The sequence below is a fragment of the Alexandromys fortis genome, unplaced genomic scaffold (genome assembly GCF_014885135.2).
Source record: "Alexandromys fortis isolate MF-2015 unplaced genomic scaffold, M_Fortis_MF-2015_v1.1 scaffold_1, whole genome shotgun sequence".
NCBI lineage: Eukaryota > Metazoa > Chordata > Mammalia > Rodentia > Cricetidae > Alexandromys > Alexandromys fortis.
In genome coordinates, this window is record NW_026067927.1 from 13,194,797 (window position 1) to 13,221,187 (window position 26,391).

General features: G+C 47.6%; 1 protein-coding gene across 1 annotated transcript; it reads right to left on the reverse strand.

The window, feature by feature from the left end:
• Nucleotides 1-42: 42 nt before the first annotated feature.
• On the reverse strand, nucleotides 43-26,056 carry Pskh1 (protein serine kinase H1). Its single transcript, XM_050143892.1, has 3 exons — nucleotides 25,886-26,056; nucleotides 15,868-16,882; nucleotides 43-2,261 (listed from the first exon to the last, which is right to left on the reverse strand). The coding sequence occupies exons 2-3, from the start codon at nucleotides 16,810-16,812 to the stop codon at nucleotides 1,944-1,946; spliced, it is 1,263 nt and encodes a 420-aa protein (XP_049999849.1). The 5' UTR covers nucleotides 16,813-16,882; nucleotides 25,886-26,056; the 3' UTR covers nucleotides 43-1,943.
• Between the last annotated feature and the right edge of the window lie 335 nt (nucleotides 26,057-26,391).

Here is a 26,391-nt window from a genome sequence, read left to right on the forward strand (position 1 = left end):
CTTTTTGAACAATCCAATAGTCGCATGGCACAATCATGGGAATCAGAAGAAAATGGCAGCCTTCCCTGGGGATGGCAGCCTGTTTATTGGATACAGAAGATACATTTACAGGGTACACAAAATAAATAACTGCACATTCTCCATCCACGGGCCATGGCATGAACGCCTGGTGGACCTATCAAAGGCCCAAGACACAAACTCCCTCTGCCCTATCCTCACAACCAGGCCTATTTTGGGCAAGAAAGACAATTAAATCCCCAGTGGTTCACACCCCCAGAAATTCCTGGGGCAGCTGATAAGTGGGGGGTTCTGAGGCTGTGAGGCTCAGTCCTCCAGGGCCTCCTATCCAGAGGGCAGGAGGATATAAGGAGAGAGTACATAAGGCACAGTTGACTTGGCACACAGTGGTCTCTTTGGTTTGGTTTCCCAATGGAGGTGGCATACTTAGAAAGAGGGCCTAGCCTAGGGCTGCCTACTAAGAGGAGTTGTGTGGGAGTCAGACCCTTCTGCCGACAGAGGCTCTTAGTCTAGCTAAGGCTCAAGCTAGGCTCTGTCTGGCCCCTTCCTACCCACTGAGAGCAGCTACAGAGGGAGGGAGCTTGGATTCCAGCCTAGTGTGGTAGTGGTAGGGAGACCATGCCAGCTATAGGAGCTGTTGCGGCTCAGTTCTCTGGGAAAGCAGCCCCTGCAACCCTACCCTACCTCCCGGAGGAGCTCCCTCCAGCCTGACTCAGTGGGGACAGCCTCGAAAGTTAATGCTATGAAAAGAGGTGGGCACAGGGCAGATAGGGCAAGGCCAGCTCTTACAGCAAGGTCAGCACCCAAGGCACCTGGGGTTCAGAGGCAGGTAACACAGTACGGCTAAGTTCCAGGGTGAGGTTTGGAGAAGCTGAGCAGAAGAGGAGTTGAGCAGCCCAGGACTCTTCCCCCAATTCAGCAACTCCTTTCTTTCCTCTTCCTTTAGGAGGGCTGTGGCAAGGGGGTGCACCAGTCACCACCCCTCCCCCGGCCACCTATACCTAGACCAGACACTAGATGGCGCCATCATGAAGCTATAAAGAGGGCATGGCAGCTTTAGAAAGGGACCAGCAAAGGACAATACCAAAGGGTGGAACAAGGGTTGACAATGGGATTCTGAGAACTCGTCATGCTCACCCACCCCCAGGTAGCAGCAGTGGATCTCCTCCACCCCTCCAGGGGGGAAGGAGGCAGCTGGGGAATGACATGGGCATCTAAGCCGGGGAGAGAGAGACAATAATGAGCTCTGCAGAGGCACTGAGGGTGATGCGCAGAATCCTGCTTACAGAGAGGCCAGAGCCTGAAACGAAGGCCCATGCCACAGTCCTACCACGCAGCAAGTCTGGGGGCTAGAAAGGCTCCTGGTGGCACCATGAAGAAATATTGCTGTCGGCTGGGGAAAATGGTGAGGTTGCTTGGATCTGACTGGGGCTTGCAGTTTAGCTGTGGCAAAAGCTAGACCTCCCACTGGAGCATACTCTTAAGGATTAGTATGACGCAGGACATGGGAGCTAGACCAATGCTTTGTGGAAGAAAGGGGGGTTATAAAAGTAATGGATTCAAAGAGTCCTGAGCCATAGGACCCATTCTACCCAACACTATAGACCCCTTTGGTCCAAGAAAAAGGCAAACATTAAGGAGATCAGTGGGGACTGGGTCCTGTCCTTTCTTCCAACTCAGCAGCTGCCTACCAGGTTCTCAGGTTAGATGGTTCTGGGCCACCATCCCATCACAACAGGCCCAGGCCCAGGCCCAGACCCATGAGGAGGTAGGGACTACTAAAGGCACAGAGAAGAGCTAGACCCAGACATGCTCTATATACTGCTGGCCATGATGCCTGGGTACAGAGAAGACATTGGCCCAGGTGACAAAGCAGAGAGTGGCCAGAAGGAGACAACAGTGTGTCCATGTCACAGCTGGGTGGCTCAGCCATTATACTGCTGCTGATAGCGCAGATTGAGCTCCCGCAGTTCGCGCTCCCGAACACGGCGGGACTTGTTGGAGCGTGTGGAGCGGCTGGAACGTGTGGACTGGGAAGACTTGGTGCTCTGGCAACGAGAGGAAGCACGCTTGAGGAGATTCTGGGAGATAGATCGGTGCAAATTCTTCATGGACGAAGAGGCTGCCATGCTTACTACCCATGGGTGTCTCAGGGCCTGCAGTGCAGTCATCCGAGCTCCAGGGTCCACTGTCAGCAGGCGGTCAATGAAGTCCTTAGCCAGGTTAGATACACTAGGCCAGGGCTAGAAGCCAAGGACAAGTATTAGTGTGAGAGGACTCAACGCTGCCCTCCCCTCTGGATGATACCTCCACAGCACTAGGATCCACCAGCATCTGTGCAGTCTAGAGAGGCAGCACCTCTCCTCTGGAGCAGCACACTGGAGCTCCTTTCCTTCCCCTCAGGCTGACACAGCTTACTGAGCAGGCGCTGCTTGCTCATGAGTCTGACAAGGAGGAAAAGGACACATCATCTATCCTGGGAAGCAAAGCCTAACTAGAGGAGGTGGACCATGCCAAGACCCCTAACCTACCCTAGGGACTTTAACTAAAGGAGGTGGACCATGCCAAGATCCCTAACCTACCCTAGGAATTTATTTTTTATTTTTTTAAACAGTGTCTCTCTGTAGCTCTGGCTGTCCTAAAACTTACTCTGTAGATCAGGCTGGCTTCGAACTCACAGAAATCTGCTTGCTTCTGCCTCCCTGAGTGCTGAAATTAAAGGCTTTTTTTAATTATTATTTTTATATGTGTGTACCTGAGTGTATGTATACCCACCACACACATGCAAGTACCCACGGAAGACAGATGGACTGGAGTTTCGGCAGCTGTGAGCCCTTGGTCCTTTGCAAGGACAGCTCTTGACTGCTGAGCCATCTCTCCAACTCTAGATTTTTTTTAATTATTTATTTTTATTTATTTAATTATTTATTTTTATTTCATGTGCATGTGTCTGTATGGGGGTGTCAGATCCCCTGGAACTGGAGTTACAGACAGTTGTGAGCTGCTATGTGGGTGCTGGGTACCTACTGGAAGTTGTGAGCTGCTATGTGCTATGTGGGTACCCAGGTCCTACTGGAAGAGCAGCCAGGTGCTTTTAACAACTGAGCCATCTCCCCAGCAACCCCAACACTAGATTTTTGAAGAAAGTGATCCACATTTTCTCACCATGGCTAAACTCCAACAACCATCTGTCTGGACCATATTGAATAGAGGGAAATTTTACAGTCCTTACTGAGAGGGTCTCACCTTCTAACTTCCAAGGAGTTCCCCATCAGCATTCAGGCACCAAGAGAAAAAAAACCATTTAATGCATTTATATTTCTCAGTTTGGTGACAGGGTAGGGACTTCTAGAACCAGATGAAAATGATTACCCTTCTCAGAGACTCTGTCCAGTTTGTGTAGTGATATTTCATTTGTTATCTTAATAAATAATGCTTGCCTGAAGTTCAGAGTAAAACAGCTGCACTGATCAGCCTTACAGACTAGGCAGTGGTGACACACACCTTTTCCCCCTGCTTCCCAAGTGCTGGGATTACAGATGTGCCCCATCACCACCCAGCGTAACACACACCTTTAGTCCCGGTAGCCACATTAGTTTGCCACAGAAACCAGGAGGTAGTGGTGCACGCCTTTAATCCCAGCACTAGAGAGTAATATAAGATGGGAGGAGACAGCTCTCACACACAGTCTCATTCTGAGATTCCTGGAGGCAGGATCACCATTTCAAACTGAAGTAGAGGTTAAGAGCCAGCGGCTGGCTGTTCTGTTTTCCTGGCCTTCAGGCCAATCCCCAATTTCTGTCCTTGGGTTTTTATTCATTGTGCTACAAGTTTATATAACTTTTTGAGCCACAAAAGCCCCTGACATTAACCAGGTGTAATGGTACATGCCTTTAATCTCAGCATTTGGGAGACAGAGGTTGGCAGACGTCTGTGAGTTCTAGGCCAATATGGCCTACATAGTGAAAGCCTATCTCAAAGCAAACAAACAAGTCCTTAAGTATTATGTGCCAGCCTCCTTCTAGTCCATTTCTGTCCCTACAGAGCTCTCCTAAAAGCCTGGTCTGCTACAGGTAACCAGAATTGCCTTGTCTTAGCCATTCACAAAGTAGCTATCAACGCTGGCTCTCAGCCTCCCTAACTTGTCTTTACCTGGATGAAGTTAAATTCTTAGGGGAAAGGACATTTCCTTCAATGCTCTCCTAGCCTCCAGTGCTTACAATTATTCCAGGCTCTGAGCTCCAAGTTGATTATTAGCATTCGATGTACCGAGCCCTAGTGCTCGGTGCAGCTCACACAGGAGGCACTGAGTAGGTTCAGGTGGTTGAGCAATCAGATGCTGTCTAATGAGTACCCTCTGGGAACGCTGCTTCAGGCCATGGAACCCAGCCTCTGGGCCCCTGAACTTCCTGAGAGAGCTTCTAGAAAGGGCTCTGATGCTCCTTCAAGGGTAGGCCACCAGGTAATTCCCTGTTCTGCTATATGGGCTCTACTATGATGCCACGACACCACTCTCTCTTTACTGCTAGGTAAAGAGGTGCCTACTCCATGGCACCTTTTACCTTGGGGAACCTCTGAACATGCTCTCCATGGTCAGGCACACCTTACAACGGTCCACATTCCAGGTAGGGACACGGCCATTTAACAAAGACACACACCTGCTGATTCAATTGCCCTAGCAGGGCTCCCAACTGACAGACAGAAGTGATGCAGAGAGAAGACTCATCTGGACTCCTGAGAAGAGGTAGGTAGTTTTCTTGTAGTCACTGTCCTCACCTCCCTGTTAGTAAGCAAAGCTTGCTGGGCAGTGGTGGCACATGCCTTTAATCCCAACACTCAGGAAAACAGAAACAGGCAGATCTCTGTGAGTTCGAGGCTAGCATGGTCTATGGAGCAAATTCCAGGACAAACAGAGACACAGAGAAACTAAACCCTGCCTCCCTCAAAGAAAGAAAGAGAGAGAAAGAAACAAAGAGAAAGAAAGACACCCATTCACATAGTTTTTTTTTTTCCTTTAAAGAAAGTCCTGTGGATTGCTGTTGCCACCTGAGTACAAGCCTCTGCCTATCAGGAGATGGATGCAGCAGGCCTATTCGAACACGTGATGAACATGGCAAGCCCAGAACAGATCAGATCAGAGTACCTGCATTGTGCTGCCCTGCTGGGCTTCTCTGGGAACTGGGAAAGCTACTGCAGCCCAGCCTGGCTTGCTGGAAGAACAACTCCAAGGCAGCCCAGGGTACTCCGAACAGAGCTGAATGATTCTGAGTCTGTCCCTTACTCAATTCTGAACAGGAGCAACTCCTAAGTCAGGGATTTTGGTACACACATTAGATCCCAGCACTTAGCCAGGCAGTGGTGGTACACACCTTTAATCCTGGCACTCAGGAAGCAGAAGCAGATGGATCTGAGTTTGAGGGCAGCCTGGTCTACAGAGTGAGTTCCAGAATAGGCAGAGCTACACAGAGAAACCATCCCTTGAAAAAATAGTAGTAGTAGTAATAATAATAAAAAGATCCCAGTACTTAGCAGGTGGAGGCAGGAGGATAAGGAGTTCAAAGCCACCCTAGACTTTATAAGACAATTTGAAGCCAACCAAGGCTTCCTGAGACCCTCACAAACACACTCCTCCAAATAAGAGTAGCCGCTCTCTGCAGAAGGTGGATTCACAAGCTAGAAGCCTAAACAAGGATGAAGTGAAGACTTTCTCCCTTCAGATCCTCACACAGTTAAAGCATGGACTCCTGCGGCTTGCAACCAGTCTGCTACTGTCTTAGAAGGGCCTCTCAGCAGACCTGCACAGTGAGCTTAAACATCTCCATCTCCAGAGGAGCACAGGCACACACCAGGCACTAACCCCTGCTGCCTGTCACGCGCTCAGCCTGTTAGTGACAAAGCGAGCCAGATTGATCCACCCTTCCTACTCCCCAGACTCTCGCCTCATCAATTATTGTGTTCGTGCCACTGGGTACAGAATGCCAATGGACTCATTTGTCTGCAGGCCAGCCAGCTCTCTGGAAGGCCCCCAACACTCCCCATCTATGAGGAGCTGGGAGCAGCTATGCTGGTAGTGGTCTCCGAGCCAATGTGGCTCAAGTCATATTAACCAAAATTTCTCCGTCTAATCTTTGAGTGTTGGAAGAAACTAGAGTAGGAAGTCAGGCAGGCTGAACACAGGGAAGTGGCCCTCATCCAGCTTGCAGACAACGAGGCAGGAGTTTGGGGTGACCTCAGTTGAGCAACCTCTTACCTCGACCTCCCACATTACTCAGAAACGTAAGGCCTCCTGTGTCCTCCACAGTCCCACTTCTGGACTCAAGGTCATTCCAGCACCTCCCAAGAAAGTGGCCATTGCCTGAAGTTCATCCCACCTGCTTCTCTGAACCCTAAGTATGTCTGTCAGGCTATGACTGACTGGTCAGGAGGCATTCTGGACATGAGAAAAAGAAAAATGATTAAACAACCATGCCCTTCGGTTTCCAAAGTTCTAACTGCTTTCTCTGGCTAAAGGACAGAACTCTGACCTCAGTATATATCTTGTGGTCAGATAGGGACATTCGTGGGCCTCAGGTGACTAACAGACGGGACAGGTCCCAATTGCAGTTGGTTAGTCTCCCATTGGTCTCTACCTGCAGACCGTCAGGAGATCTGTTTATGCTACTATGTGAAGACAGCTTCAGTATATGCTACTAGCTCATACTCTCCACAAGTCTCTGGACCCTGCATGCGTGGGCTGGGCCCTGGGCTGAGGCTGTGGGAGGAGGGTAATCACTGGCACTCCGAGTCTGACCATCAAGCTGGCTGCCTTTTTCCCAGTACACAAACTCTGAAAGACCTTGTTCCCTTGCAGTTAAAGTACCTACTCTTGAGGTTCTAACAGCAGAGGAGACAACTACAGAGAGTGGGAGGGACCGCTCCCTAAGCACCCCTTCACCAATTTCCCCTCATTATCCCCTACTTTTCTCCTGGGCAAAGCCATTCCTCTGTGGACTCCAACTCTCTCCTAGAGGGAGAGGCACCAATATACAAAGGCATTGTGTTCCAGCTCAGAGAGCGTGTCTCCCTTTTCTCTCTGCCCCTTCTACTTGAGTGGGAAGGTATGGCAAGAACATTTCCCAAGGCTACAACATAGTCTCACTTTGAGCCTGAAAGCTAAGAAAAGGAGGCTGGAGGCAGCTATCCAACCGAGGCTGCATAGGGATGCAGAAAACCCTGCTCACCTGCTACCCCAGACTTCCTCTAGTAGAAGGCTGACTACTTTTTTTTTTTTTTTTTTTTTTTTTTTTTTTTTTTTTTTTTTTTTTTGGTTTTTCAAGACAGGGTTTCCCTGTGTAACAGTCCTAACTGTCCTGGAACTAGCTCTTGTAGACCAAGCTGGCCTTGAACTCACAGATCTGCCTGCCTCTGCCTCCCGAGTGCTGAGATTAAAGGTGTGCACCACCACCGCCCGGCTAAGGCTGACCACTTTCAAGTGAGATTACAAGAGGACAAATGGCCCAGGTCTTTTCTGGATGGCATCAGGGTGATAGGTTAAAGTGTCAGGCTACAAGCCCAGTGACCAATTCCATTTCTTTGTATGACCTAAGAGAACTCACAGCCTAACTATTTTCAACACAGAGAGACTGAACACAACATAATTCTAAGTCTCTCCTGATTTTGAAAGTTCTAGATTTTAAGAAATGGCTTCCCATCTCTCACTCCTTGGCTGCATGTGAGGGCACAGGATGTGCTATTCCAGCTGACCTCCTGACCCCTGGGGTTCCTCATACAGCCCATGAATTTGGGATGAAAAGGCAGTCCTGCTGCACAGCAGTCGGGGGAGGAAGGAACAAAGTTGGGCTTGCTACCATGACTCAGTTCTTCCTTCAGCTTTATCTCAAGATGTATTTTTATATTTTCAGACCCAGTATTCCCACCCTCAAAGGCCTCCTTTCTGTACTTACGTGGGCCTGAATCAAAGCCAGGAAAAGGGCACAGAAGAAATTCTTGGAAATAGAGCTTTGGGTTTACTTAGGAGAGCAGAACTCTCAATATAACAATAAAGACAACACACTCAGAAGCGGCCTCCAAGGTTATATTTTTTGAAAAATGTAGCAAGTTTGGACACTGGTAGAGCCACCACACCCTCTGATCAAGATGGCAACATCAGATCCCTCCCACTGAAGTCCATGGAGGCTAGGGAAGAGGAACAGATGTAGAAGGACAGTCTAAAGACAGGAAGAAGAGAAGTTTTAAGGAGTTCGTAGAGACAAGGTTTCAGGTCAGCCTCAGCCTTCTGGGTGTTGGGATTCTAAGGGTGTGCCTTACTGGGCTCTGCTTTTGTTTTAGTTTTGACACATAGCTCTACCCCCCTGCCCCCACCCCTCAGGCAGGGTCTCTATAGCTTTGGAGTCTGTCCTGGAACTAGCTCTGGTAAACCAGACTGGCCTTGAATACCTCCAGAGTGCTGGGATTAAGGCACTTCCGGTGTTTGTTTTTTGTGGTGCTTCAAGCATACTAGTAGATCATCTCTAGCCCTGAAATTTGCATTTGATCTTAGCCCAGCAATTCTCAACCTGTGGGTTTCGACCCCTTTGGGGTTGCACATCAGATTCATAACAGCAGCAAAATTAGAATTATGAAGTAGCAATGAAATTTTATGGTTGGGGGGGGTCACCACAACATGAGGAACTGTATTAAAGGGTCACAACATTAGGAGTGTTGAGAACCACTGTCTTAGCCAAAAGGCCAAGAAACAAAAAAAAACCAAGAAAACAACAAAAAATATCAACAATAACAAACAAAAAAGATAAGAACAAAGTATATTTTGGGTTTTGTTGTTGTTTTTCAAATATTTATTTATTTACTTATTATGTATACAATATTCTGTCTGCATGTATGCCTGCAGGACAGAAGAGGGCACCAAACCTCATTACAGATGGTTGTGAGCCATCATGTGGTTGCCGGGAATTGAACTCAGGATCTTTGAAAGAGCAGGCAATACTCTTAACGGCTGAGCCATCTCTCCAGCCCTTGTTGTTGTTTTTCGAGACAGGGTTTCTCTGCTTAGCCCTGGATGTCCTGGAACTCGCCCTGTAGACTAGGCTGGCCTTGAATCCCCCCCCCCCAATTTTCTCCCCCAAAAATTTTATTTCTAAAAATTAATTTTAATTAGCCAGGTGGTGGTGTACACCTTTAATCCCAGCACTAGAAAAGAGGCAGGCGGATCTCTTGAGTATGAGGCCAGCCTGGTCTACAGAGTGAGGTTTTTTTGTTTTGTTTTGTTTTGTTTTTGGTTTTTTGAGACAGGGTTTCTCTGTGGTTTTGGAGCCTGTCCCAGAACTAGCTCTTGTAGACCAGGCTGGCCTCGAACTCACAGAGATCCGCCTGCCTCTGCCTCCCAAGTGCTGGGATTAAAGGCATGCGCCACCACCGCCGGACAACAGAGTGAGTTCTAGGACAGCCAGGGTTATTCAGAGAAACCCTATCTTGAAAAACCACAACAAAACAAAACAAAATTTTAATTTAATTAAATAGACACAGAGAGGGTAAGCGTGTTGCTCAGTAAAACAGTGCTTGCTTATCGCTGTACAAGGCTCAGAATTCAATTCTGAGCACCAAAATAGAAAGGAAGAGAAAGAGAAGGAGGGAAAAGGAGAGTGAGGGAGAAAGGAGAGCGAGAATGAGAACAAAATGCAATCTTGTCCCTTCTAAGAGCTCATGAAGCGAAGGGGGACAGGAAAGGGGATGGAGACAGAACAGGGTATAACTAAGTGCCTAGAAGAATGACAGCCTGTGCCAGCCTATCTAGCAATGTCTATTTTAACAATGTCCAGGAGCAACCCTGGAGGGTTCTCGATCTAGATGAGTGCTAAAAATGATCTCTTGTTTCCGTTCAAGGATTCTGCCGAAGCCAAGTAGTGTCCAGAGCCTGAGCTAGCTTTCTTTCCCTTGTTTCTTAAACAAACGACTTCTTTCCATATAAAACAAAATTTTAGATGTATTCCAAGCTGGGTCAAACTCATAGCACAGCAAAGGATGACCTTGAACTTCTGATCCTCCTGCTTCACCTCCTGAGGTGTACACCACCAGTCCTGAAAACATGCTCAGGACCAAACCTAGGGCCTCAGGTATGCTGGGGGAGCCCTCTACCAACTGAGATACATACCCACTTTAACTCTGAGGTGGTATTGAGCCTCAGTGGCTGTTAGATCACAGATGTTGTGGTCTCTGTCGGAGGTCTGTGTCCCTAGAACCCTAGGCACAGCAGGATTTAGTTCAGGACAAGACTGAATGGCAGGATGAGTGAAGAGATGAAGGTAACTCAGCTTTTGCAAGTGAGCCAGACAGCATTGGACCAGAGCCCAATATGGGGTACCAGGCATTTACTAGGACAGAGAAAACAAACAAGGCATTCTAGGCAGAAAGAGTGGCTCTGTGAGATGAGAGACTAAGTGGGGAAGGAGAGTATGCAGAGGTATGGCCAGTAGGAGACAGGTGAACCAGGTAGATCACCATAACCATCTACCCAACAGAGAGTTAGCACCTATCTTAGCTGAGGCAGAGGGAGCATTCAGGCCATGAGTGACTCTGAAGTCAGAATGTGGGAGAGATGATAGCCTAGCCCCCAGAACTAGAGAGCCTGGAAGCAAAAGAGCCTATGACAAAGAGGTGAAGTCAAACTGTGAAAAGGAGAGGGAGGGGACACAGGGAATGACTCCATGTTGTTTCCTTTTGCTAGAGGGCCTCTGAGGGCTGCAAGTGGAAAGGGCAGAGATGAAAGGTAGCTCTAGCTACGGCTGACATGTTGCTGAAGTGTCTGAAGCAAGGTCTTTCTGTAGGAAGGGCTAATACAGCCGTGTAAGACATGGCAGCTGCTTCTGCCACTACAGGCAAGGTACTGCTCTCTGGGGAGTGTGTAACCAGGGCAGCAGCAACAGAAAAACGCCTAAAGGATTACACTCTGGAGCCTGCAGCCAGAGAGGTAGCACATGATGGGGCTCTGCCTTCTTCCCTCAGAGCCTGTCTCCTGCCCCATCACATAGAAAACAGCCCTTATCTTCCTAAAAGAGGATTCCAAACGAGGATAGGTCTCCTGCCAGCCACTGAGAATCCACTACACACCCAGTGGCCCAAACAAGGCCACCTTTCAGAGGCACATGTTGCTAGGTATTAAGGAAGGCCTGTCTGAGGGTATCAGCAATCTAGTTTGTCTAGGGCAGACAAAATGGTGAAAACTGAGGTCCTGTCCAATGTGATCCAGTTCAACTTGGAATAGAAAACTGCATCGTGCTGGGTGGTGGCAGCACACGCCTTTAATTCCAGCACTTGGGAGGTAGAGACAAGTGTATCTCTGTGAGTTTGAGGCCAGCCTGGTGTACAAAGCAAGTTCCAGGACAGTCAGGGCTGTTGCACAGAGAGAAAAAGATTCATGTCTTCATTCATCCTGCCATGCCATGTTGTCCAAGTGCTGGTCCTGAGGCAAGTCCCAGTGTCCCTTATTTGTATCTTCTTGAAATGGCAGTTATAAACTTTGGAACATCATATAACCCCGAGTGCAAGCGCTATGATAAAGGAAGTGAGGAAGAGTGAGGTGAGGAGCGGGTCAGGGAAGAGCTGACTCTGGGAGCCCATCTTATCACAGGTGATCAGAATTAAACAGTATTAGTCCAGCTCACTGCCCTCAAGAACCCTTGGCTCCAAAAAGAAGGATGGCTAGCTAGCCCAGGGACCACCTCCCACTACCCCATATTTCCCAGGCAGAAGCAGGGTGAGTTTCTTCTCCCACAACTCTGTCACCTTCTCAGAGGCACTTGGGCTCCTTGTGTAGTCACCGAGGCTCACCCACGGCTCAGAATGCCCAAGTGGAGGAGGATGAAAATTCAGGCTTCTAAATTCGAAAGACAGCAGAACGGCATCATTCTGCCATCAACCTCCAAGAGCCTCTTCATACATCCTGCCTCTAGGAATAGAACCCTTGACAAAAGCAATGACATCAGGCCAAGGAGTGTCACACTTGTCAAGTGAAACACAGCAGCTGAGAGAGAGACCCCCACTATACTTCAGTGTGAACTAGATGACTCACATCCTGTGCTCTCTCCTGTAAAACAGCTCCTCCAGCCTCCTGAGCCTCCTGTTAGAGGAAGTGCACCTTTGGGTGGCTTTGTGTCTTCAGTCTTCTCTCACCCTTATGCAGGTCTTCTTTGCCCCTTAACAGAATGTTCCCTCACTTTCAAACTGCCTTCTTGACGCCAGCACCTCCAAACAGGTAAACTTAAGACTTCTTTTTGCAATATTAACTATCTGCATGCATTTCCTCTTCCTTCAATGCCCCGTGTTTGCCCTAAATGAAGAGCACAATCACTCCTGGTGTTCTGTGAACCCTTCTGTCTGTGCCCACAGGCAGCCCTGGCCAGGCGTCTCCAGCAAGGTCTCTGCTTCAACTTGCCTACCAACAGCTGCATTTGGACCCTTCCCAGAGCAGAGCACAGAATCTCTGGTTGTCTGGTCTTTGAATTTGAGTAGAAGCAAGTACATCTCCCACTTCACTCTTTTGTTATTCCCTCATGCTCAAATAATCAATGACAGTCAGTGACACTGTGCAAGCTCCAATTAAATAAACTGCTTCATCAACAATTGCCAGAATCAGAAATTCTTAGGAGTTCCTACAGATTTTTCAAGTCTTTCCATGTGAGAAACCGATACTCTCTCTCTCTCTCTTCCTCCTTTAGCTAAGATCCATGCTGCCCTGTCATCTGGAGGGACCCTCAACAGCTTGGCACCATACAAAGCTCAGAATAGAAGCAACCTTTCAACTTTCAAACATTTATATTCTTTTTTTGATTTTGTTTTTGTTTTTCGAGACAGGGTTTCTCTGTAGCTTTTGGAGACTGTCCTGGAACTAGCTCTTGTAGAGCAGGCTGGCCTTGAACTCACAGAAATCCACCTGCCTCTGCCTCCCAAGTGCTGGGATTAAAAGCGTACACCAACACCACCTGGCTCAAACATTTATGTTCTATTTAAAGCATCAGTTTCAGCTATAACCTAATGTAGTCCCTGAGCCTCCTATCAAAACTACAGAACATTCTGAGTGCCTCTACAGGATGCGCTGGCTGCCCTGTGGCATCTTATGCTGTTTCGTACTAGCCCAGCACAAATATGTGAGAATCAAATTTTCAGTCACATACCCATTCACTTAAAATCCACAAAGGACAGGAGACCAGGCATGCGCCTTCCATGGTGCTGCTGGCTCTGTGGAAACTATCAGGTGTTCTCTAGCAACCCCTGCACTCGAGAGACCAAGCACAGGTTTCAGTGTAAACAGTTATCATCTCTCCCATAAATGGTGCAAACGGAAACCCTCCTCAGTGCCTGTCACAGAGTTGCACTGAGAGGAAGCCGTTTGTCCTTCAATCACTGCCATCTTTGAAACGTCTGACTTGAGAACCCTCTTAGAGAAGAGCAGCTCCATTCCTGAGAAAGGGACATCCTTAACTAACCCAACAACCTCATGTGCAAACTAACAGGGAGGCTGACAGAGCGTGTAATCTCAAACCCTGGAACAAAGTGATCTAGACCCTTGGGTGACTCTTACAAGGAACACTGTTCTGAGCCAGGTGATGGGGATGAGAGGGCTGGGCCAAAGCCCTGTGGGGAACTAGGTCACAGAAAACAGTTGCTCCCAGAGCTCCTTCCCTTCTCTGCAAGTGACAAAAATGGCAGAAATGGCATCTGACAGTGGTGAGGCACACCTGTAATCCCAGCATTTGGGAGGTGGAGGCAGGAGAATTGCAGTTCAAGGCCAGCCTTGGCTACACAGAACTTCAGGTCAGTCTAGGCTACTTGATACTCCCCCTCAAAAAACAAACAAACAAAGCAAAGGGGCACTGAAATGTGCTCAGTAGGTAAAGTATGGTCTGAGTTTGAGTCCTAGAATCTACATGAAGGTGTAAAGACACAACCTACTCCATAAAGGTGTTCTCTTACCTCTACATACATGCTGCGGTATGCACATGCCCACACACCCACATTATGTACACGCATACAATAATAAGTAAAGCAATAAAAAGTAAAACACAAACCAAAATAAAATAACAACAAAAAGAGGCACAGACAATAGCACACTGGTAGCCCCAGCCCTGAGGGGAGCACTCTGTACTTTGAGGGAGGGGCCCTCACTATCTTGGCAGAGTCCTATAGTCCTGCATAACTCAGCTCATGTTCTCACAAAGCACGGCCACTCTTCCACAAGCACACAGGTATTCTCCAGCTCGCAGTTTATGGCAGTCAGCCTCATCCCAACCCCGTCAGAATCCTCTGAAGGGCAACCAGCAATGACTCTCTTTGCACCTTCCTTTAGCAATCAGCAATACTAAAAACTGACATTTTTTTTTTTGCAACTATCAGAAGTATCCATGGATCTGGATACACAAACTGGATGGGTTGCTATTTGAATTTGGCACACAGGCTAGCATTTGTTGACATATAACTTACTATTTAAATATGTGAGCTAAAGCTAGGTATGGTGGTACAAGCTCATAATCCCAGCAGGCAGGAAGATTAAACGTTTAAGGCAGTGGTTATATATTGAGTGTGAGGTTATATGAGACTCTGTCTCAAAACAAAAGTAAACTAACTTCTAACATCCTAAATCAAAAGATGAGCATACATGGGTCCTCATTGTTGTCTGGCAAAACTGAACAGAGATAGGAAACTGAATAGAGATAAGAAAGAGATAAGGGCTGGAGAGATGGCTCAGTGGTTAAGAGCTGACCAACATGGGGCTGAGAACTAAACTCAGAGTCTCCACAAGAACAATACACACAGCCAGGCAGTCACCAGTGGCGCACGCCTTTAATACCAGCACTTGGAAGGAAGAGGCAGGTGGATCTCTGTGAGTTCAAGACCAGCCTGGTCTACAAGAGCTAGTTCCAGGACAGGCTCCAAAGCAACACAGAGAAAGCCTGTCTTGGGAGAAAAAAAATACACACACACACACACTCTGAACCATGGTGCCATCTCTCCAGCCCTCACCTCCCCCAAATCCTTAACTCATAGGGTAGAGACTAGTTAACCACACAGGCTTGCTCTTTGGTGATACATTTTTGTGACACATTCCACATAATTATTCACAAGGTTGGGAGTGGGACTAAGTTCTAGTACCCCACAGTAGTAGCCCACAGTGGCAGTTCACTTCTCTGTGTGGTGTCTGGGTGTGCATGCATTTGTGCGTGTGTGTACAGGTACACACGCATATATGTGATGAGGCCAGAGAGTGATTTCCTTTATCATTCCCTACCCTATTTTTGAGACATGGTATCTCACTGAATTGAGTACTCAGCAATTGGCTGGATGGCCCTGCTATCACTGGCTCCCCAGTACTCAGATGACAAGCACATGCCACTACATCTCTTTTCCATGGGTTCTGAGGATCAAACTCAGGTCCTTGTGCTTACATGGCAAGTATCTAACTAGCTGAGCCATTTCCCCAGACCCAGCTCACTTGTTTAGTTTAGTTTAAGCCAGGGTCTCACTACACAGCACTGGCTGGTCTGTAACTTGATATGTAGAGCAGTCTAGTCAATCCACTTCTAAATGTACTTGTTCATTAGACTTACTTCTTTCCTGCATCACTTTCTCCTGTCTTTACTGAACCACCTCCCACATAAGCTTTCTGCTCCCAGGTCCTCACCTCAAGACTTACATTTAGGAGAAACCAAACGAGGACACTTTACTAGTCTCTGTTGTTTCTACACTGTCTGCCTGGTCCCCATGATCTGCCCTCAAAGCAGATCCCTCTGACCAGGAGTTAATACCTTCCCACAGAAGGGCCTCTCTAACATCCCTGGAACAGAAGCAAGACATACTCACCTCCCCCAAATAACTGTATTTGCCCCTGAGGATCTGCCGGTAAAGCCGGGTGCGGTTGTCATCCTCAAAGGGCATGGTGCCACTGAGTAGAATGTAGGCAATGACACCCAGTGCCCACATATCCACGGAATTGGTGTAGGGTTTTCGAACCAGGACCTCAGGAGCAATGTATTCAGGTGTGCCACAGGTGGTCTTCATCAGGCAATCATCACCTTTCTTTCGGGCACTGGCCAAACCAAAGTCAGTGATAATGATCTTGGAGTCAGTGCCTGGGTGGTAGTAGAGGAGATTCTCAGGCTTGAGGTCTCGGTGTGTGATGCCCAGGGCATGCAGATATCGGACACCATCCAGTACCATTTGCAGCACTCTTGTGGCATCCCGCTCAGTGAAAGAACCTTTGGCAATTATCCGGTCAAAGAGTTCACCACCAGTGGCCAGCTCCATCACCATGTATACGCGCTCCTGTGTCTCAAAAACTTCCACCAGCTGAATGATGTTGGCATGGCGCACCCGGCGCAGCACGCGGAGCTCGGACTCACACACCTCCCGCCCTTCTCGGTACTTGGTCTCGATCATCTTGATAGCATATGGCTGTCGGGTTGCCCGGTGCTCCACTCGTACCACTCGGCTAAAGCTGCCTCGGCCAATCAGGGCCTTGATGTCATACTTAGCTGTCACACGTGGGTCAAACTTGGCTCTGTACTTCGCCACCCTGACCCTGCGTGGTGGTTCTGAAGGAGGTTCTGTGTAGCCAGTAGTGGGAACACCAGGGCATGGAGGTGCATGCTGACTGGCAGCTTTGAGAGGGCCAACACTGTCTACCTCTGTGATGAAGTGCTTGTATACATCAGTCTTGGTGCCACTAAAGGGCTCTACTTTCTTGACCAGATCCAGCTGGACATCCTTGGGTGGCTCAGGAAGGACCTTGCTTGTCCCACAGCCCATCACGGACACGGGGGCATCCTCTCCAGCGAGGCTGGCAGGACCTGCTCTGTAGGCAGTGCCCCGTCTACACCTATGCAAACAGAAGAGAGGGTAAGTCAGTATAGTCAGGGATACCCCTGAAGGACAGCAGTCATCCTCCCTCTTTCTGTCGCCTTGATAAATGCAGCCTAATTAAGAATGAAGTCAGATATGGTGGTGCATATCTGTAATTCTAGACTCTGGAGGCAGAAGCAGGAATATCATGCAAGTTTAAGGCCAGTCTGGTCTACAAAGCAATTCTTCTGGGCCATCCAACTTTACATAATGAGACTCTGTCTCAAAACAAACTAACACAATTGACTGACACAATACCCTGCAAAGGGATGTTGTTGACATCTTAAGAAGTTAAGAGTAGGGGATGGAAAGATGGCTCAGCAGTTTAAGAACACGGGTTGTGGTGGTGGCGGTGCACACCTTTAATCCCAGCACTTGGGAGGCAGAAACAGACAGATCTCTGTGAGTTCAAGGCCAGCCTGGTCTACCAAGTGAGTTCCAGGACAGCTCCAAAGTTACAGAGAAACCCTGTCACGAAAAAAAACAAAATACAAACAAACAAAAAATAAATAAATAGAAAAGAAAACTGGTTGCTTTTCCAGAAGATCCAAGTTCAATTCTCAGCACTCATACGGCAGTTCACAATTGTTTGTAACCCCAGTTCCAGCAGATCTGATGTCCTCTTCTGGCCTTCAATGGCACCAGGCACACACATGGTAAATAGACATACATATAGACAAAACACCCACTCACATAAAAATTTTAAATAAAATGAAAATAAAGAGACATCAGAGTACAGAAGCCAGACGAAGTAGCAACTCACGCCTGTGATTTCAAATTTTAGGAGGTTGAGGCAGGAGGATTATCTTAAATTCAATACCAGGCTAAGTTACACAGCGACTTCTGAGACAGAGTAGGGTTACAGAGACCCTGTCTCAAAACAAAATAAAAACAACTCAGACCACAATCTCATTCTGAGGGGAGGGTCTAGGAAAAAGACCAGGGCTGATTTCTATGGCCTTGGCTTACATTTTCCTGGATCGCAAGTTCTTCAAGCCTAACAGAGGGCAAGACGTTCACCAGGCACAGCTGTTAGGTCCTTTATTTCCTCTTCAGTCTTCCTGACCCTCCTCGCTGAAGTCTTATATTTCCTAAGTGTTAAAATCACTCCTCATCTTTCTGACTCATCTCTTCTGAAACAGGGATGTAGAGTGTTGGAGACCTCCTCCAGCAGCAGCATCCATAAAAACTCAGAAAGATGTATCTCCAGGTCTCCATGGGGAGCTTCCTAACCGTTATCTTCTTACAGAGGTGGACCCCTACAACAGCAAAGCTACCTTGAGTCTGTCCTTACTTCACTTTCCTGCATGGTCTCTACAGCCTTCTCTTCGGCAGCTATCCTGCTCCACAGTCTCATATTTGCCCAGTTTCCACATGGCTAAAATCTAACCCAGTGAATTGGAGACCAGAAATCTTGGCACAGTGTCACTAGGTATCAAACACCTATAGGATACAGGCAGGAATAAAGGATAAAGGCATGTCCCAATATATGTCTTTTTTAGATTTTTGTTTGTAATTATGGGGGAGAGATGTGCACACAAGTGCAGGTGCCAGGGCTGGGCGGTGGTGGTGCACGCCTTTAATCCCAGCACTCAGAAGGCAGAGGCAGGCGGATCTCTGTGAGTTTGTCAAGGCCAGCCTGGTCTACAAAGCAAGTTCCAGGACAGGCTCCAAAGCTACACAGAGAAACCCCGTCTCGAAAAACCTTGAAAAAAGAAAAAAGAAAAGGAAAAACCCTGACTTTTCACTTTAAACAAAGCCTGCACAAAGACCTTAAGTCAGCAGTGAAGCACCATGTTTCTCCTATTAGAAACACTCAAAGGTGGGCTGCTATCAGTACTCTACCTTCCAAATAAGGACTGAAATGGGGAAAGGTGCAGCTAGAAAGAAAGCCAGCAAGCTAGGGACATAAGTAACATCCTCCAGGTGATCCGAGCAGTCCAAACTCCAGTCACATCTGTGTTTTGTTTTTTGAGACAGGGCTTCACTATGGAGCCCTGACTAACCTGGAAGGTTTCAAACTCAGAAATTCACCTGTCTCTGCCTCTGGATGCTCCGCTCCACCACATCTACTAACTTCTCCCAAAGTGACACAGGGAAAATGGTGCTGACTGGCAAGAACCTGCTGAGAACCTGCTTGAGCTTTCTTGTGTATGTGCCCAACTTAGTAGCCAGCATGGGTACTGGGGTACACAGGATGAGCGAGAAAGAAGCCTCAGGAAATGTTATACCAGGTCACAAAGCTAACACAGAAATTAATCCGTTCTCCACGGTCTGTGCTGCACCTTCAGCTCCCAGGCTGATACCAGCCACTCCTCCGGGAAAGGCCAAGCATGCTGGATGGTGCCAGAGGGAGTGAGCACGTCCCTGACACTACAGAAAAGACAGCCAAGAGCGGTAGTGAGACTTGTCCAAAGCCACTCAAATTGTGCTCAAGCATGGACTCTGGTCTCCTGGTTCTCCATCCAAGGATCTCTTCTTCACACAGTCAAGACTTCGGAAATATATGGGCCCAACAGAATTTGACCTCACCAGGTCAAAGACTGAACAGTTTGCTCAATCCATACCTCTGCTGAGCCCTTTTCTGTCATGGGGCTCACAGCTTTCTTCTGTTTGTCTTCTCTTTTAGACAGACTTGCTGTGTAGCCTTAATTGACTTTGAACTCACTACGTTTCTATAACAGGGAGACTGTTGCAGCAATTCCACTTCTAGAAACAATGCTACAAAACCACTTTCATAAGAGTGCAGATATGTGCTGTGGAATATTACTTTAACTATGTAAAGATGCCTTACTTTTGTTTATGCTGCATTTGTTTAAGAGGTAAAGATGTGTGGACAGCCATTAGCTAGGCAGAGGAGGGATAGGTGGGACTGGTAGGCAGACAGAATAAGTAGAAGGAGGAATCTAGGCTGCAGAGAGAACGTTCCCAGGGCCAGACAGATAGGGAAGACGCATGAAAATAGGACATATAGAAAGAAATAAAGGTAAGAAAGGCCCAAGGCAAACGTAGGTGAAGAGAAACAGGTTAAATTAAGTTATAAGAGCTAGCTAGACAAAAAAAAAAACCACAGAGAAACCCTGTCTCGAAAAACAAAACAAAACAAAAAAAAAAAAAAACGAGCTAGCTAGAGGCCAGGCGGTGGTGGCAGCACACGTCTTTGTTCCTAAAAAGCACTTATGTGTCACTTTCTCTTATGTTTTAACTTTTATGGGGCATTTTCTGTTGTTCTAAAATAGGGTCTCCCTACTTAGCTTAGGTTGGTTTTGAACATGAAATCCTCCTGCCTCTGTCTCGCAAGTGCTGAGATTACAGATGTGTACAACCATGCCTGGTTTTTAACTTTTAATATCATTAATGACTGTTACTGTATTTTTCTTTGTGTTTTAGACATAGGGTTTCTTTATGCAGCCCCAGCTGTCCTGGAACTCACTCTGTAGACCAGGCTGGCCTCAAACTCAAGGATCTACCTGACTCTGCCTCCTGAATACTGGGACATTGTGCTGCCACAATTGCTACAGTTTTTATTATTTACTCCGTTTCTTTTTTTTTTAATATTTATTTTATTTATTATGTGTATAGCATTCCTTCCATGTGTGCCCCACATGCCAGAAGGGGGCACCAGATCTCATTACAGATGGTTGTCAGCCACCAAGTGGTTGCTGGGAATTGAACTCAGGACCTCTGGAAGAGCAGTCAGTGCTCTTAACCACTGAGCCATCTCTCCAGCTCCTACTCCGTTTCTTATTTATTTTTGAGATGGGGGTTTATATTGCCCTTGCTGGTCTTAAACTCCTAAGCTCAAGCAATACCTCTGCCTCAGTCCCCTAAGGAGTTGGCACCACAATCATACACCACCATGCCCAGTAATGGCTTCTTGAGCTATAGTATCCTGGGACCCCACTTTTCAAGGACTACAGCTAAACACTGTCCTCATGGTAACAGCTGGTAGACAATGACCTCATCTTGCTGAGAACGAGACTTCCAAGGTTTCCTTTGTTTCCCCACTTTGTGATGATCCCCAAATCTAAGACCTTCCACCATCAGAAATACAGATCTAGTAATTTACCAAGTTCTCCCTTCCAACCCACAAATATTCACTGATATCCTGCTTCGAACTAGAAACTCTTTAGGGCAGTGATAAAAAAGTAAGGTATAGTCTTTGCTCTCAAGGAATTTATACCCTGGACAGTGCTTTTTTTTTTTTTTTTTTCTTTTTCCTGAGACAGGTTCTCACCATGTATATAGCTCTGGTTGTTATGGAACTCACTAAATGTAGACCAGGCTGGCCTTGAACCCACAGAGACCTGCCTGCCTCTGTCTCTCAGGTGCTGGGATTAAAGATGTGTGTCACTAAACACAGCTGACCATCATTCCTATGATTCCTTGAAAGGCTACTTCAAACCTATAGCCTGAAAAAGTCTCTCAGATAATTTCCTTACAGCAAATGAAAACATCACATTTTCATTACCTTAACATCTAATACCCTGACAATGCAAGACTGTATCAAAAATTAGTTCCGGGGCTGGAGAGATGGCTCAGCGGTTAAGAGCATTGCCTGCTCCTCCAAAGGTCCTGAGTTCAATTCCCAGCAACCACATGGTGGCTCACAACCATCTGTAATGAGATCTGGCGCCCTCTTCTGGCGTGCGGGCATATATCGAGGCAGAATGCTGTATACATAATAAATAAATAAATCTTTAAAAAAAAAAAAAATTAGTTCCGTGGTGACCTAGCCAATACTAAGATTTCTGGAAGGGAAGGGTGTTTGGATAAGCCTCTTTCCAGCTCTCAATAACCGGGATTGCTTCCTTCTTTCTAGAGTTTTACTTCTCAGATACACACAGAGAAGGACCCTCCTGTGCAATGCTATGGACCAATGCAGACAGCTGCTCTCAGCTACACTCAAGTGTAAGGTTAATGGCTTCAGCTGCAAACAGCATGATCGCATCATCACACAGCTGCTTAAGTGCTGAGGAAGGTCAGAGCTGCGCACATAACGTGCTCATGCTTACAAAGCCACATAATAGGCGAAACCAAATTCTCACCCATCTACCCATGACCTGTGACTCTGACACAGTACCTCCGCATCTATTTCAAATTCCACAGTTACTCGGAGCTCGAGGGTATTCTGTGGCAAGTGCCAAGAAAACCAGAGATGCGAAAGTACAGCTCACTGTCAGAGGCGAACACGTTCCCTGAAGGCTGCACTTTTCCTGGCTCATTCATACAATTTAAGCACAGGATTACAATTAGACCTAGAGAACTCACTTACTCAGCAGTAAACATCCCCTAGCGAGTTAGATTCCAAAGACCTTCTAGGGGAGTGGCCAACTGCATCTATCTGGTGAGAAGTGTTAAGGAGCTCTCAGTTGCCTAGAAGTGACCTTGAAGAAACCACAAAGCACAAGGCTTCCTCCTACAGGCAGCTTAATGCGAAGAACAACTTTAAAAGATGACATTTTCTGGGTCTGGTGGGAAAGGCCCATAATCCAAGTTACTCAGGAAGCTGAGGCAGGAAAATCCCAAGACCTGTCTTAGCTACAGAGTAAGTTCAAGACCAGCCTCGGCAACTTGGTAAAACCCTATCTCAAAATCAAAAGTGAAAAAGAGGGCTGGGGTTATACCTCACTGCTAGAGTTCTTGACTAGGTCCAACACTCACTTAGTATTAGGGAAAAACAAAACAAAGACATCAACTACAATGGGGCTGGCAAGAGAGTTCAGTGGGTGAAGGCACCTGCTTCCAAGACTGACAACCTGCATTACAACCCAGAACCAACGATCACTTACACACAGACACACACGAAAAAAGGAAAAGAAACACAGAAAGATGAAAATTTCCGGAGCTAGGGGTTGTAGCTCAGTAGAGTAGAGTATATAATTGGCATATGTTTGATTAGTATGCATAGGGCCTGGGTTGATACCCAACACTGGAAGGAAAAAAAAGATGAAAAACACTATAGAGGGGCTGGAGAGTTGGCTCAGAGGTTAAGAGCATTGCCTGCTCTTCCAAAGGTCCTGAGTTCAATTCCCAGCAACCACATGGTGGCTCACAACCATCTGCGGTGGGGTCTGGTGCCCTCTTCTGGCCTGCAGGCATACACATAGACAGAACATTGTATACATAATAAATAAATAAATATTAAAAAAAAGAAAAAAGAAAAACACTATGGACATTAGTAAATTGGTTCCATGTAGAAAATTTCAAGTGTACTCAGCATTTTATACACACTATATCATCCATCTGCACTCTATGGAGATTTAATGAAGTAACACGACTCTCCTACCTTGGATATGGGGAAATAGAACTCAGAGACTCTCAGGATGCTAAAAAGCCAGTAACAGAGCTGGGCAGTGGTGGCATATGCCTCAATCCCAGCACTCTGGAGGCAGAGGCAGGTGGATCTTTGTGAGCTCGAGGCCAGCCCAGGATAGCCAGTGCTACACAGAGAAACCCTGCCTTGAAGAAAACAAACAACAAAAAAGGCCAATAATCTAATTTAGGTTTTTCAAAATTTTGAAATCTTCATCCAAGGAAGTACAGTAGTGTCTTTAGCTTTGGCTTTTTCATTTTCTTTTCTTTTTTAATGTGTAGCCCAGGCTGGCATCGAACTCAATAGTCCTCCTGCCTCTGCCTCCTTCAGGAAATCCTACCAGCGTGTGCCACCACAACCAAGACAGTGTCTCACTCTATAGCCCATGATGGACTAGGGAACTCACTATTAAGCAAGACTGACCTTAAACTCACAGTGATCCTCCTGCCTCAGTATCCAGAATGCTGGGATTACTGATGTGCACCACCATGACCTGCTTTTGCTGTTTTTTAAAATATAGATTTCTGAAATGGGGACACAGCTCATTTGGTAGAATGCAAAACATCCTGGGAACAATTCCTATACAGGGGGAAGAAGACTTAAAAACAACTTTAAAAACACAGGTCTTAGGACTGGAGAGATGGCTCAGCAGTTAAGAGCACTGGCTGCTCTTTCAGAGGTCCTGAGTTCAATTCCTAGCACCTACATGGTGGTTTACAATCATCCGTAATGAGACCTGGTGCCCCTTTCTGGCCTGCAGGCATACATGCAGGCAGAATACTGAATACATAATACATTAAAAAAAATACAAGTCTCTATCTCATATCCTGTCTCCTATTTTTGTTTTGTTTTGTGAGACAGGGTCTCACTCTGTAGCCCTGGCTGACTGGTACTCAATATACAGTCTGGGGTAGCCTCGTACCCATGGTCATCCTCCTTCAGTTCCCCAGATGCTGGGGTTACGGCATTGGAGCTACCACACAACTTCCGAACTCAAACGGTAAACTGACCACGAAGCTTACATATCGTCTAAGTGCTAAGAGCCCTGGGTACAGTCTCCATCACCATCATCAACAAAAAAAAAAAGAGTGAAAAAATTTTCCCCCACGAGAACCTCTGGAAGTCGTATCAGATTCTTTCAACTTTCGGGCATCCCCCTGCTTCTGCCTGCAGCGTGCAAGTGACCATAGGTATGCCCACCCTATCTGGACTTTGGGGTATTGTGTTTGCGAGACAGAGGCTGGTGGTTCTAAACATATTGCGTAGCCTATGCTGGCCTTTACTGTCACCCTGCCTTCATCTCATAAATGGGATTAGAAGTGTATCCTACATTTTTAATTTAAAAAAAAATTCTTTTGAGACCGAGTTTCTCTGTGAAACAGCCCTAGCTGTCCAAGAATTCACTCTGTAGATCAGACTGGCCTCGAACTCAACAGGATCCGACTGCCTCTACCTCCCTAGTGCTGGGATTAAAGGTGTGTGCCACCACCGCCCCGCTGTATCCCACCATTTCTACTAAGAATGAAACTCTTGAAATTTTTTTTTGTTTTGTTTTTTGAGGGTTTCTCTGTAGCTTTGGTGTCTGTCCTGGAACTAGCTCTTGTAGACCAGGCTGACCTCAAACTCACAGAGATCTGCCTGCCTCTGCCTCCCGAGTGCTGGGATTAAAGACGCCGCCCGACAACTCTTGAAATTGAATCTTGGAAAATTACTCCAAAGATTTTTAGGTCATTAAGGTTGAAGAGGAAGAAGCAGCACCTATCACACAAAGATAGGTGTTTGCTGTGACTGTCTCAGCTGCTGGCTATGACAGATGCTCCACCGTACGGCCAATGCCGCAACAACCTTAATCAAACACTACCGCTTTGTGCAAGCAAGGGAAAAGGAAGAGACGTCGCTGGTAGATTCTTAATTTCCTATACTAGTGGGTGAGGGTGGAACGAAAGGAAGAATTTCCCAAACCGAGAAAGCAGCTTATCTGAACCTCAAGGGTATGGAACCACGGAGCTAACAAGAGGCTCACATGCCTCAGCAATGCACTCCAGAAAAGCAGCGCAGCGCCCGAAAGCTGACTGTCGGGCTAGGCCTCAGCAAATGATGACAAGCTCTGAAAGCCGCAGCCTAGAAGGGTCAGTTTTTTCCCTACAGTGACTAGGGAGGCGGCTACAACTAGTGATTTTTCAGGTGGGAATTATCACTGCAGCAACTTCACGGAAGACAGGGCGGGGATGGGGCGCTCCTTGGAAGTATGACAGGTTTGCAGTGCAAGCGACCCAGCTGGACTCTGGCCTGTTTTCCAGCCAGTACATGGAAGGAGATCGGTGGCCCCCGCAGGACCCTGGCGTTTACTGGCAAAGGCAGGATGTAGAGCAGGCGCCGCACACAAGGTTAGATCAATCTGACCCGCGCTGGGTGCGGGACGGCTGAGCCACAGCTAGGGCAGCTGACCACGTCCATCGGGCCCAAGGCCGCAGCAGGTTTTGAGGCCACGCCAGGCGACCGTGGGTAGCCACGGCCCGGTCCGCTCCCCAGCCCGAAGGCCCCAGTGCACAGGGGCCGAGGGCTCGGAGTTGCACTGCGGCGGCCCGGCAGCGCCAAGCCCACGGCCGAGCTCGCCAGCCCCTCACGCCGGTCAGGCCGAAGCCCCGAGCCGGAAGGCCTCACCTCGCGCGGCCGGCGGGCTCTTCGGAGTCTCGGCGGCTCAGCCCACCGTCCCCCGGCCCAGGCCACGGACGCCGCCGCCATTCTCTCGCGTCAGCGTCGTGGCGTCATTACTGCGCGCCTGACGCCAAAACAAACTTGGGCGGCCTACAGGGAGGAACCGAGGCGGACCCTCCGCTCGGCGGACGCGGTGGGCGTCCTCTGAGGACCTGCCAATCAACGACTTCCGGGCGGAGAAGGGCTCTCCGGGAGGTTGGGTCTGTCTGAGGCTCGAAGCCGCCGGGGAGCGGGTTGTGGGAGGGACGCGTGAAGAAAGAGAGGGTCGGGGAGAAAATGTCAAGGTTATAGAGCTGAAAGGGCTCGTGAAAGGCGAGGAGAGTGCACAGTGAGCGCAGAGGCTTCTCGAACTGCCCCTGGATCTCCGCAGATGACTGACTTAGATCTCATTAATTAAATGGGCTTGTTCTGTTTCATTTGAAACTCGATCTGACTCTGTCACTCTGTCTGAC